The 14,699-nt window shown below is 40.6% G+C and overlaps 1 protein-coding gene across 4 annotated transcripts in view; it reads right to left on the bottom strand.

The window, feature by feature from the left end:
* Positions 1-14,699, bottom strand: part of Me3 (malic enzyme 3) — a 219,997-nt gene that overhangs the window by 22,349 nt on the left and 182,949 nt on the right. For all 4 annotated transcript variants that reach the window (XM_003468608.5, XM_013151159.3, XM_013151158.3 and 1 more), the window contains exon 8: positions 884-993. In XM_003468608.5, coding sequence (XP_003468656.3) covers positions 884-993 — 110 coding nt within the window. The remainder of the gene's footprint in view (positions 1-883; positions 994-14,699) is intronic.

Raw genomic sequence — 14,699 nt, 5'->3', positions numbered from 1 at the left:
TGTAATAGACCTTGTTGGGCAAATTTCATTTATTAAATAATATCCTCTCAGACCCATCAGTGTTTTTCTTGGCCTTTTTGAAGTATTAGGAATGATGTTCAGTGCTCGATACTGAGAACTCTGGGATCAGGTCAGATAACCCCTTAGAGGGCCATCCTTTCAGCTCCAGTTTCAGACACTGGCACCACCACAGCAAAAAGCAAGTGTCCTTAGACATTTTGGGTCCTAGAATGAGTGACTAAGTGGACTTTGCATTAGAAGACGCTCGTATTGGCTTTCAAAGTACTCTGTGTCCTGGGTGCCAAAGTCTTTCAAGCCCATCATTCTCAGCAGTGTACATTTCAGGCAAGGTCAGGGAAAAAATGTTCTGACTCTTTGATGAGGACACATCATGTGTTTAAAATTTAAGAACAAGTAATTAAGGCTGTGGAAGCCCATGTTTATATGGTGACTGACAATTGGTCTGTATGTGTTAGTACTTTAAATTAATACAACCACCTTCCAGGCTATTACTGTCATATCTGTAGACTTTATGATGAAACTGTTGTCAGAGAAGTTATTTATTCACATTCAAATAGCTAGTAAGTGGCAGCATTATATAAAATTTCTAGCACTTATTAAATATCATGATCTTTGATGTAGTTATAATCTCCATTTTTGTAGCTAAGGCAACTGAGGTTTACCAATGTTAAAAGACTTGCTCAAGGTCATAGAGCCAAGAACTGGCCAAGTGGGAGTTGAATTAAAGTTTAATGTTTTTCCTTCAACAAATGCTGGCAGGAAATCAGAAATTGAGTGATATCTCTCCCTGCTTCAGCATCCTGGCAAGCTTTGTAAAAAGGCCCTGGTCAGAACTGGATTTGTCAGTTGGGTGGAAACCTACCTTGGATGTCATCATTGAACATACAGTACTTGTTGCGGTATTTGTTGAGCAGGCGGAAGGCATTGGCATTGGCAAAGTCTTCAAACTGGATGAGGCAATTTATTCCAAACCTGTGAGGAGAAAGAAGGAAGAATTTATGCTTGCCTCCCTGGGGGAATGTCCCTGGCAGATGGCAAGGTGCATGAAAGAGTAGGGAGGCTCAGGCTAGCAAGTTGGAGGTGGTATGCTCCCTGTCGGCTGGATTCGGAACTGGTTCTGAAGTTCTGCCTGCCCCATCATTGATGAGAAGAAGAAAGGGAAAGAGTAGGCAATGGTCAGGCAAATCAACATCACTGTGTACGAAACAGTCTAGTAGCTCTCCTGGCATACATGATGCCCTGAAGGTTCTAGGAGGCCTGGGATAGGCCTGTCTTCTTTGTCACCTGTGGTCATCTGAGATCACAGCAGAAAACTCAGAGCCAGGCTTGCCCATTGCAGATAATCAGAAGCTTCTGCAGCATTCACATGTTCCCCTAGCCAGACCCTGAGGCCTGGAATCCCTCCACTACAGACTTCTTTACATTCAGACATCATTCCTTGAAAAGATACGAAGAAGGCTGGGAAGGACCTCCACATGAAGCCACCGTCATCTACTCACATCTTGGAGAAGTTGTTCTCCAACTTACAGGATTAGAAAAATCAGTTAATGAGCCTGTTTAAAATGCAGATCACCAGGTCCATCTCATAACCTCACAAGTGAGTGTGGGATGAGCCTCAGGAGCTTGGATTTTTAAACAAACATTCTAAATAGTTCTGACAGTCTAGATAACTTTGAAAAACACTGCCCTAGTGGGTGAAGATGATACCCTTCAAGCTGCTTGATATGCTTATTGGAAATCTGTGTTGGTATTGCCATCTGTATTTCATATCCTTCAAGAAAAGGAGGAAGAGGAAGAGGAAAGGAGAAGTGGAGGAAGAAAGGAAGTGGGGGAGAAAGACTAAATTTTTAAAACTATTTTCCCTTTTGATGTTTTCTGTCTTCCAGGAAGCTAAGAGAGAAGTTTCCTGCTCATTTACAACAAATATCCTCAGTCTAAGATTTCTGCACACAGATATCCCCTTACTACATTCTCACTCTTTGATTCCAGTAGAATTTTGTTGGTGCTTCTTTCTGGAAACAAGAATGGTACAAGTCATTAAAATTTTCATAACACAAGGCTAAACAAAAGTTTTCACATCATGGATCAGTTTGTGACAGAAGTATATATCTGGGGGCGGTGTTCGTTGAGAAAAAGTCTTGATTGATCTCCATTAGATACAGGAATGGTAATACATGTGACAGAAAAAAGTGGCCTGCCATTCCTAACCTGCTGTCAGATACAAGCCTGGGTCTTTTGCTAAAAGATGGGCAAGGTACTCCTCGGGTTTCCTGTGTGCTGGGGCATCTTTCTGAGGAGGTTAGTGACAACAAAGGGGTGAACAACACTAACTGACCCAGGGAAGCATCCTTTTTGCCCGCATAATTTTGTGTATGGCTTATCCTGTCCAGCATAAAGGCCAGTAAGTGGATAAATATTTGTTCCTGATGTTGTTTTTCAGAGCCTTTCTTGATCAGCACTCTGTGTCTCTTTGTGACACAGCTGGAGTTGGGTTCATATTGTTAGGGCAGAAGTGGAGAGGCTGTGGCTTGCCACCATTCACTGCTGAAGAGTTCTGGGCTTGGATCAGGAGGCTGTGGGCCTGATCTGGCCTTCTATATTCAACTAAGTGACCTTGCTCATGTCTCTTTACTCTCTATTTCTTCCTTGGTATTCCATTTGTCAGTGGGCACAAACATATCTGTCTGGCCAAGTTCTGTGGGCTGTTGTGAAGATGAAAAACTACGAACAATTTTACCCTAACATTACCGGGGTATAATTTATAAATAAAATTCGACTTATTAAGGCATACAGTGTGATGATTTGATATATGTATATACTATGAAATGAATATTGTAATCAAGTTATTAACATAGTCATCATCTCACATAGTTCTTTTTTGTGATGAGAAAGCTTAAAGTCTACTCTTTTAGCGAATTTCAGATATATGATATAGTACTTTTAGTTATAGTCAGAGGATGATTTTGTACAGTGAAGTGTTAGATTGTCATTCTAGCCACAACTCCTACAATCATAGGGTAAGACGGCTAACATATAGCTCTCTTCTCTTGTAAGAGAAAGGAAGGATGACAAACAGATTAAAACAGTAGTAGAAAAGATACTAATTGTACCCTAATGCCTTAGATACACAGTGTGAGACAGCAAACAGACTTTGAGTGCTTCTAGAGAAATAGTGGCTTCAGAGAAAAGCCAAGTTTCAACAAGACTAAGATGACAAGGAATGATCAGAGCAATGCAGATTTCAGGAATTCAGACCAAGATATGTCTCCAGAAAGTTCTAGAAAAGAATTTACAAGGGCAATGAGGTGTAAGAGGTTGGGTTGGATGATGTAAGACACATAACATGAGACTTAAATCTGAGAAGACTTAATGAGTTCTTCTTGTGTTCCCAATGGGATAGGACTAGAGAAGACTATGGTGTGTTCCTCTTTTGTATAATTAGGTACAATTATCAACGCTTTCATTTTCTAGTCTCTGCACACAACTGAAAACAGATTGTAATTTTTTTGTGTTCTTAAAGGGAAAAGAATTTCATAATTTTTTTTTCAGTAATGCATCCCATGGCTTAACAAGCCCTTAAAACTTGGTACTCAAAACATCGCCCAACACATAGTAGGTGCTCTGTATCTATGGGTTATCATCCATGAATTTACCCAATCCCAGAATGAAAATCTTTGGAAAATAAGTTGAATTTCTAGTGAGTATGTACAGACTTTTTTCTTGTCAGCACTTCCTAAGCAATATAGTAAAACTATTTACACAGAATCACATTGCGAAGATACTATAAGTAATGTAGAGATAATTTAAAGTTCACAGAAGTTTTGTATATATTATATGAAAATACTGTGCCATTTTATATAAGAGACTTGAGCATCCATAGATTTTGATATTTACAGAGTTCTGGAATCAGTCTTTCTTGGATACTGAGGGACGATTGTACTATGAATAGAAATGATAAATAAATCCTCCCATGCACAGATATTATGCTCACCAAACCAAAATTTATTGTGAATTTTCATTTGGAGTATGAATTTCAAGTATTTGAGTTGGGAGTTGGGAACAGAATGTCTTTGGCTTTTTGTGACATTTTACTATATATAATATGTCCACTATTGCTTCACAGCTAGCCTGGAGCTAAAATGCTAAAAAGGTCAGGCAACAAAACAAGCAGTGCATGTTCTCTCTCTTTCTTTCTCTCTTTCTCTGACACACACATACACACAAGCACACTTGACCTTTAAACAACACCACCCTCACTTGCTGAGGTAAAAAAGAAGGCAACAGTTATAAATAAATACATTTGTCTAGTGGGTTTCATTTTTAATTCAATTTTATATAAAAACTACTCTCTTTTCCATGCAACAATTTGGCAGAATACAGAGTAAACCCTCATTAGTTAAATTTCAACTTGGAATTATATAAAAAGCCATCTGGACCACCCATCCAATAGCTGGAACTGAGAGTTCCTAGGCTTCCGGGACCTCCACAACCCCATCATTTTGGACTGGCATCTTTGAGGCTGTTCCCAGGGCCTCTCATCATCAGAAACTTCTCCTGTTGTAGGATTTATACTGTTCCCTTTCAGTCTCTGATCACAGCCTCATCTTATAATTCCCCTTACTTATACTGCATCTGCTCTTTGTCTGAATCAAGACCTCTGGGCCTTCACCAAATTATACCAAATTATACCAGTGTCTTGACCTTTCTAATGAACCAGTCTAAATCAAGAAGAATTACTTTAGTCCCTGGTCTTAACTCCATCCATCCATCCATCCATCCATCCATCCATCCATCCATCCAGCTATCCATCCATCCATCCATCCATCCATCCATCCATCCATCCACCTATCCATCCATCGACATCTATCCATCCATCTATTCATCCATCCATCCATCCACCCATATACCCATCCAGCCAATCAGTTGAATGCCTAACATGATATAATACTATAGTTTAATAATGTTTAGGAAAGGATATATATATGAAGAGTTTGGAGGAAATTTACACTGTGAGTTTGCTTGACAAGTTGTTAAAATAATTAAAAACTACTTAAGGACAAAAACAAAATTTTAGTGTGAAAATCTAAATGGTTCAGGTAGAAAAACTTTTTTTCATTTCTATGAACATCCAAGTACACAGACTTCCTCTGTAAAAAATTTAATTGTTAATTATCACTTAACTTATATATTTATTAAGTGATAATTAAATTGGTAATAAAAATACTTTACACTTTTTGAGTACTTACTGCCTGCTAGGCATCACACTAAGCTCTTTACACATTATCTCAAACTTCACATTACCTTATATGAAGTAGATGCTTTTCCCAAGAAGGAATCCTGACTGTAGATGTCGTCTGCCTAGGGGTATTTACTCTAGTCCACTTGGTAGTTGATGGAGTTGGTAGGAATTTGGATCTGGCTGTAATCTGACTTTAGATTCTGCCTTAGGTTAGTCTGAAAAGCAATATAGATTTGTAAAAGATAAAACTAAATAGGTAAAATAATAGATTTCTTTTAGCATTTGGAAAGACATGGTGAAGAAAACATTGGACAAGGAGACAGAAAAAGCATTTTCTTCATTTATGACAAAGTCTACTAGTCTTATTCAAGTGCCCTTTCTTTGCCTGGACTGTTTTGGGCTGTGAGTGAGTAGAGGATGAATATGAATTGCTTAACATCTGAGGGTGCAACTGATACACTAGGAGCTTCGTGATATTTCTACAAGATGAAGAATAAGGTCTGAACCATTCTTGTTGAGAGAAATATGTCGCAGGAAAATCTGGAGAACCAGTGTCTAAAGTCCTCTTTATAGTTACACAAACCAGACCAGCACATGACTAAGGCAGTAGCAGGACCTTTCCTACCACCAGATCTGAGGCCCCAGGGAGCTGGATGGCTTCTTGATTTTAGTGCTGGCTGGTGTCCTTCTGTCTTGCCAGAAGCAGTCCCCTACCAGGGAGGACACCACTTTCCTGTCTCCTGCTTCACTCTTGAACTTCTCACCCTGTAGCCCAAGAATTTGTGGGGGAACATCTGATTCTTCTCCAGTGGAGAATTCCTGCAGTGGAGAAAGAGGCAACTCCCCAAGCCACACAGGGAGCTGCCCAGACTTCCCAACCCCTGGGACTCAGCTGGAAAATGGATTTGAGGCTGCCAAGGAAGACATTCCAAAGTAAAGGGTCATTTAAAGACACAAGATGTTGGACAGAAGTTTGATTTTTCCTCCGTAGATCAGGCAAGGGGAAGCCTGCAAAGAGTGACCTATACTTGGGAGTCCCACTGAGCCAGGAGACAGTGTGATGATATGTGAGCCACGGACACAGACCTGGGCACCTGCCTCCTGGGATGCAGCCTCCAGGGTAAGGGGAGTCTGAGAGAGTGTACCTTCCTCTACATTTTGAATCAAATGAAGATGAGGGATGTTGGTGAATATTTCAGGTACTGAAGATGTGGTTTCCAGAGGTCAGGACCTGCCATTCTTTCAAACACCTGGGTCTGATTCTTTGAGGCCTGAACAAACATGGGGGACATGGGAGGAGCAGGTGAACTTGCTCAGCTTGACTCCAAACAGAATGACTAAATGCTACCACTCATATTTCCATGGCAGTCTGTTCTATTCTTCCAATGATAAACAAACATAAGTTTCCCGCAGGAGAGTATTCAGTGATAACATCAGTTATCATCCCATGGAAAACTATGTCTTTCCATTCCTTCTTTTCTTCCAGGAATTAGAACTGACACTGTTTTGTTTTTTATTTACAAATTGCATTAAACTCTGGGTCCTCAGAAAGACATTCAGGAGTAAAATAAATCTGCATTATTACATATGGCATGTATGATGTATGTCAAAGACTCTGAAAGTTCTCTTTTAAGAAGTTTGCATAACCCAGAATTTTCTAAACATATTTGACCAGAGACTTTACCGTTCTGGGCACCTCCCTCTACCTGGGGTGAGCTCTAATTTGAGGGAACTGACTCTCTGTAGAAAAAACTTGTTCAGGTGGGCCTGGGTAGATACAGGATGAGGTAATTTTTCCCTGAGGTTACTACATTGCTGTTTCTGGCCAAGGTCCTACAATGATTGATCTTGCCTCCTTCAAGTTTATTTCCCCTTCACCAATTCACCATCTACATCTTTCTGTACACAAGTCTGGGAGGATCACTTATTTTTTGAAAATCCTAGGATGGTTTTCCCTGTCTTTGAGGTTTTATTCAAATTCCATAGGTGGTGTTTACTTTGGTTCCAATCTTATTGCTCAATACCGGTCCACATCTTTTGACACTCTAGGCACATTTTTGCTGTTCTTTAGCCACTATAGGCCCTTGCATAGTTCCATATTTTATGGCAGCTGCTGGTACTCTCTGCCCAGAAGCCTCCTTTTATGCCTTGGCCAACTCTTGCTCAGATCATAGGGTGCAGCTTATATGTCATATCTTCTAGGAAGACTTCCCTAAACTATATTTTTCCCTATACATGGAATAGTATGAAATCTCTTCAGTAGGCTACCTGGTACTCTGGACATATCTATAATAACACATCACATTATGTTACACTTGTTTACTAAATTTTCTATTACAATTTAATAACAAAAATATATTTGGCAGGGAGTCCTTTTTAGTGCCAAGAACTATACCAGGTATAATATAAAATTTTAATTAAAATATCTAAGTATTACCACAAACAATGGGCTGTCCTACTTTCCAGAATACAAAAACAAATATAAAGATCCATAGTCAAACAGGAGCACAGACAACAAAAAAGCAGTTGTAACGTAATATGTAATAATAAAGCCGTGTGCCTGCCATTTGGGAATCTTTAGCAGGCAGGCAGATCTGCTGGGGGGAACAGTATTCAGGATTAGGATGTGGTACCTTCCTGGAGCTTCAGGGGAATACGTAGAACCTTGCCAGTGAGTGGAAAAGAGGAGGATGTGGGGGAGACGAGGTGGGAGAAAACCTAAAGGCAGCCCATCGTAAATCTATGTGAAGGGCCTCATGAGAGACACACTAAGGGGCACAGGCAGGAAGGCAGCGTGTGTTGCAGGAAGTCCATCCTGGAAGCAGAGTAGATGGACAGTTGAGAGCAAATATTACAGACAAAGCAGGGTGTGACCACATGACAGATTGTGAAGTGTTGAGATAAGGCAATGGGGAAACTGAGGGAGAGAAGGTATTGGAAAAATGACATTGAAAGGTAAAAAGCATAGCTCAGATAAAAGAGAATAGAAAACGGGGGAACTCTGAGATCAAGTAGGATTGGCTCTGTCACTTACTAAATATGTGACCTCAGGTAGATATTTAATGTAAGTTTCCATCTTCAATAATAAGAAAGTGAGATAATAATACCTCTTTTGCTGCGCTATCCAGGGAATTAAGTTAAATAATGTATATAAAAAGCTAGAAACATTATAGATACTGAGTCCATGGAAGTATTGATTCTGATGACTTTTCTCAGGACTTAATAACAAGCTAGATATGGAAGATGAAGAAGGAGGTGCTTGGGATAGATATATGGTGGTGCGTCTACTCCTAGAGGTCAGGGATAAAAACAGGACAAGCAAATTTACTAGGTTAGACAGGCATGGCATATGCTGAGTATAAGATGCCCCGTGACATTTGATTGGATGTGTTCATGAAGCAAAGGACATGAATAAGGTTTAGGATAGAGGACCATGTGGCTCAGGGTACTGTGAGTAGTTAGAGTCATGGAACTGGAATGACTGTCCTCAGGTGGCACATGTGGGCAGGGAACAGAGAGAACAGTTAGGACAGAACACTGAGACACGTGTATCCAAGGATCAGAAAGAGGCACAGTAGGGAAGCCAGCAAAGGACAATGAGCGGAATGCCCACAGAAGTGGGGTAAGGACCCACAGAACACTGCCAGAGGACCTATAGGATGGGCTGTGACTGGGAGTATCAAATGCTTCCATTAAGTAAAACAGGGATTGGAGAGTATCTGTTGGAGTCAGAAGTTAGAAGATGGTTGGTGACCTTTGAAGAGAATTTTCAGTGGAGTGGTGAAAGAAACCATATTGCATGGGGTTAAAGCATAAGTGGAAGGGAAGAAAATGTCAGTGATTATGAATATCAAGAAGTTTGGCTGAAAAGTAGAGGAGGATGACAGCTGTTGGTGATGCAGGTTGAATGATTTGTTTTGGAGACAGAAGGCATACATGTGAGCCAGTTTGGAGGAGAGGTGAGAGGTGAGGAATGAGAGGATGGGGGAGACCCTGAGCAGCTTGGAAGAAGTGACAGCTGGATCCCAGTTGGAATGTGAAGACACAGTCAGTACCATGAAACAGATCAGAGCTGTTACACTATGACTCAGCCTCTGTGAGGGAGTATCTCATTCTTCTGGAGGTAGGAGGGAGACAGAGTTTGGGGAAGGACTCACAAGAATGACAGGAGAACTATCCTGCAAGTGAGGAATCTGGAAACCCAAGATTGAGGATAGAAGATATCAGGCCTGAAAAAGAAAAGGCAAAGGGACATGGGGCACACTGATTATTGTCAAATATAGGAAAGAATATTCTGACAAGGAATTAAACTGAATTATTTTATGTTGCATTAAGGGAAAAATAGTGCCAAAGAGTAGACAGCAGAGACCAAGATTACATATAACTCCACATAAAGCAGAGATTTCAAACATTGCAAGGACAGAGGCTACTGATCATTGGAGGTGATTTCATAGTCACCAGATCTCCATTTGGTGAGGAAGTCATAAGAACGATTTTAGCCTGAGTACAAGGATAAATGTCAGAGACTCTGTTCTTCCCAGCTCTTAGGCAGGGAAAGTCCTTGCTGTGTATGCTGAAAGCCAGATTGGCAGCTTCCTGGAGCTGGCATTCTGGCTTCAGGGAGAACACCCCATTAACTAGTAAGATAGTCACATAAAGCAATAATTTCTAAGCAAAAGCCACAAGAAAATGTTGGTCATTTCTCAGTCACTGCTGTAACAGTCAGTCTGGGCCAGATTGAAAACATTTCAGGAGTAGTAGGATTTCCTCCTGAATTTCTCTGTTTGACTGAGTTCTTGGGCATGCAAGCACACGGTGCCAGGAATCCCAGGACTGGGAAGATGGTGGCTGATCTGCTGACCTCTCAAAAGTTGGTGGCCAGTACTGTGTTTTTCCTCTAGAGCTCAGAAACTCACTTCTGTTCAGAGAGTTCAAATAATTTTCTCAACCTCTAATCCTCTGGCTAGCTTAAGGACTTCAGTTATGCCAGCTCATGTCTATCTATAGATTATGTAAGTCCAGTTATCATAAAGCCACTACTGTCCTTCACGAAAATTCTCTGATTAGTTTGGCACATGCATGTCTCTCTTTTTAGGTGTGTTACTACAGTATTCACATCATATGATTTGTAGTACAGTTATATCTTGACTTTCTTGAAAGTCTAAACTGATCCTCTTATAAGGGGGACAAAAATAAAAAGAATTGACATGTGTTATGTACATGAAACATACTTCCCATGATGAATGTAATCATTATGTCCTGCAAACATGAACTAATAAAAATTAAAAAAGAAAAAAACTTTGAAAATTTCTAAAAAATAAAATAAACTGACCCTCTTTTATGGAACTAGCTGGACCCTATTTTTAATTATGATAGTTAATTTTGAGGTGGGGGTTGTGGAATATGGTAGAATTTGGAAGACAAATCTATGTGTATGGGCTTTCAGAATCCCAGTAGGCTAAAGTCAGAGAGAGCAGAAAGGAAGACCATCCCTGGTTAGGCAACGAGCTGGATCAAGCAAATGCTTAAAAGAGAGTCCTAGAAGGCACAGGTGGTATCTTATTCTCCATTACCTGGTATGACAGCTGAAGAGGAAAGTCCATTGACTTCATTTCCTGTCCCTGCTCTAGATAAGTCAGTGCTGGAGGATCAAAAACTCTACTGCATGTCCAGTATCCTGGCTCAGTAAACCTCTGTGGATCATGTGAAAACATGAACCTAGAGAACAGTCCCTCTCACAGGGCTACCCAGACATGCACATCCCATATGATACCACCAGCCACCTGTGGAAGAACACTCTCCCCTCTTCTAGAGGCCACAATGGCAAAGGAGGTTTGTACCTCAAAACCTGGAAATTCTTTCTTCACCCTTAAGGATCAATAGAAATGAGCATTAACTGCAGTGAGCATCTTCTCAGCAAGGCTAGGAAAGCAGGCTAGCCCAGGATTTGTAGACCCTCTCTGGCCATGAACTTTAGGATTTGGTGTTGTGTGCATTTGAGAATCTAGCTGGGTGATTTGGGGCAGTTACTTAACTTTTGTTTCTTAATATCTCGGGGTTGCTGTGCTAAGTAAATGTAACTAACGCAGCATGGTGCTGATGCACTATAAAGGTCAGTTGTTAGCTCTTTCTTGGGAATAAGGTTTTGAGTTTTTAAAATTAAATAAGTGTCCCACATCTTTCATCATCTTATTCACTCTATGACCCTTGATTAATACTGCAAGTGGCATTTTTAGTCAGGTTCACAGTAAGTCTACAGAAGCCGCTAATAATTATTTAAATATTTATGTCTTTTTATCCTCTAACTGATCTTTAACAGCAAAGTCTATTTTTGAGTTTTTGCTATGTTCAATAATGTCAGTTCAATGAAAGGAAATGAGCAAATAAATACACAAATACTTTTCATAGAATAATAGAATGCTGTCTTGAGATATTTTCCAATTTATATGTTTATATGTCTGTATTATAAGCCCATGAAAACTGAATCCTTTAGGCCAATATTTTCTCCATGTTGCCACATTGTGTAGAGTACAGAGAAAACACATGATGACTACAGGCTACATGGAATTTGGAGGGAATTTCATAAGTTATGTGAAAACCAGAAAAGAGCTATTTATTTTACCCTTATTTATTCATTATCTGACATTGAAGAAATAATTTTCTTTTCTGGACTCAGTTTCTGTAGCATGAAGTGAGGAAGTTGGATCAAATGAGCAGGTTGCCTCATGCTCAGGTATTCCAGGCCCGTGGGATGACAGTATCATGTTGGACCAGGTGGGAAAACAAGCATGGTAAAATAGAGCTTGAGCCACAAAAGGTATTTTAGGTATTCCTAAGGATTTTAGGTATTCGTAAAATCCTGTGCATAGAAATACTCAATAATAGCTGTTTTGGTGGAGAAAGATTTAGAATGCGAATAACCTCTTAAAATCTCGTAGTTAGGGCTTATAACCAACAGTTACATTTTTGCAGTCTTTTAAAATTAAAAGTAAAACCTTCAAACCTTTGTTACAGTTTGGATGCCATAACCTCAGGGCATTTTCCTTGTTTATATTGTTTTAAAATCAGCAAAAGAAACTTGGAGCCCAAGAGCCTCAGCTTTTACCACTGAGGTGGGCTGAGCTGGTTTGTTGGTGATTTGTTGATCTGCATTTTTGGTGAACAATGGGGAACCAACAACTCACCCTTAATTGGTCAAGAAGGGGGAACCAGGGAAGAGCCAACTGACTAACCTGGAAAATAGCTAAGTAGGACAATGCTTCCTTCACTTTCTACTAGAGAGTTTTGGAAATGGCTGTCCACAGTCTCTTTATGGTGATGATGGGTGGAGTTTTAGCCTTGTCCTTAAATAAGTTAGAGAGAGAAGGCACTAGTAACGCAAGGACAATGCTTTCAAAAGTTCTTGCTCCATTTATTCTTCTGGCCTACTATATAAAGAAAGTGTCTGGAGTATGTGGAACTATGTTTGCTTTCATGTAATAGGATGCAAGTAGACAATATTCAATGTAGAAGGATAATTTTGCAGTTAAATCATCTGTGTTCCCATCTTGGCCCTGTTTAATGAAAGTATGAATTTAAACAACTTCCTTAACCTCTCTGTGTCTCAATGCTCTCATCCATAAAATGTGCATTTATTCAGTAAGTACTTATTCAGGGTCCACAATGCATTAAGCATTGTTATAGGTGCTTGAGATATAGCAATAAGTAGAAAAGACAGCTCCTTTCTTGGAACTTACATTTTAGTGGGATACAACAAAAATTATAATTACTTAATAGGGTTCCCTTTGGTTTATGTAAGTGCCTTCTAAAGACTTATGGTTGAAGTCTGGTCTTCAGGGTGGCACAATTAGGAGGTAGTGAACCTTTAGGAGGTGGGCATTATAGGAGGTCCTTGGGTTACTGTGGATGTGTAATCAAAGGTGATTGTGCAATTTCAGCTCATCTTTTTCCTCTTTCTGGTTATGAAGTGAGCAGTTTGCTCTACTATATGCTCCCTGACATGAAGTATGGCAGCATCCCCTACCTCTCCAAACACCCAAAGCAATGGAACCTCCACAGCAATGAGCTAAATGAACCTTGTGGCTCTATAAGCTATTTATCAGAGGTATTTTGTTAAGATGCTGGAGAGCTAACTCATTCAGGCTCGTTATGATTATTAAGTGAGTTAATGTATGTGAATTGTTCATTATCTCTGTTTACCAGAGGGTAAATGGTAGGATGTTTGCTTGCTTATTGTTTATTAAGGAGTTTTTTCCCTTCAAGAAACTATGTCTGGGCAAAAAATGCTGTGTAACTTATTATTTTTACAAAGGATTCAATTATAAAAAATCTTGCTCCCAAAAAGTCAAAGGTCACAAAAAAATGAATGTATTGGAAAGCAAACTATCCTTGGAAATCTCATCCCTTAATTGTAATCACTATTAATAGTTTGTCTTATATACCTTTAGATTTTTTCTTATATAACCTATCTTGATAAAATCATTTGTTTTTAGGACTTTTTCTCAGTTATACAACTTTATTAAAAAGCAATCCAGAAAGCCTAATAAAATGCACAAGATAGAACAAGAAGAAACTGTATGTTGGTGTTTGAACAAGCAAAATAAAGGAGAAGACTTCCGGGAGAACATGGCGGACAGATAACAGCTACTACGGAGGCTCTCTGAAAGGCTCGGCTCAGAAGTCAGGAAGGGTGCGGAGCAAGGAGACATAAGGAGGTGGAAATATGCTCTGCTGACTCAGGAACGAACTGGGTTGAGAGAAACCAACTTGGAATGCAGTCCTGGTGCTAAAACAGGAACAGAAAAGCCTCAGTGTGGAGGCTGGAGCCCGCGCCATTGGAAGCTGCGATTTGGGTTTCCCGCCGCGCGGCGGCTGGCTGCCTTTACATTGGCTCGGCAAGGAGAGAGATGCGTGGAAGCTCTGAGAACGGCAATCTGAGAATGGAGTGGAAAACAGGACAGGCAGGGAGGCGTGCACTGACTTGTGGTGAGGTGACTGAGAGAAACTGACACTCTACCACAGTTTGACTCCAGTGGAAGACACTCTGGGCCCGGGCAGTCCTGTGTGAGCAGGGCGCAGTGGCGACTTCAGCCACACATGCCCCTCTCAGGCGGGATTGGTGAAAAGTGACTAACCTACGTGACACTGCTGGCGGACCCAGTAGGCTAGCCCAACCCAGATCCCAGAGCCTGATGGTGGCCGGGAGGGGCAGGCCCCGCGTAGGCTGCCTGGTCTGGAACTTCCTGGTGTGCTGCGGTGGGCAGGCGGGAACACCTAACTGGCGCAATTCGATCAGGCTGTGGCTGACAGGGAGAGAAGCTGGGCCTATTATAATAGCTTGCATATATAAGGAACAGAGAATATGGGAAGAGGCAGCAACAAGAAAGGCTCCTCGGCCCCCAATTCTGAGAAACAGGTAATAGCGGACACTGCACCAATA

The sequence above is a fragment of the Cavia porcellus genome, unplaced genomic scaffold (assembly GCF_034190915.1).
Source record: "Cavia porcellus strain 051 isolate PalLab524CR breed Dunkin Hartley unplaced genomic scaffold, mCavPor4.1 scaffold_9, whole genome shotgun sequence".
Taxonomy (NCBI): domain Eukaryota; kingdom Metazoa; phylum Chordata; class Mammalia; order Rodentia; family Caviidae; genus Cavia; species Cavia porcellus.
This window is presented reverse-complemented; position numbering and strand designations above follow the sequence as displayed.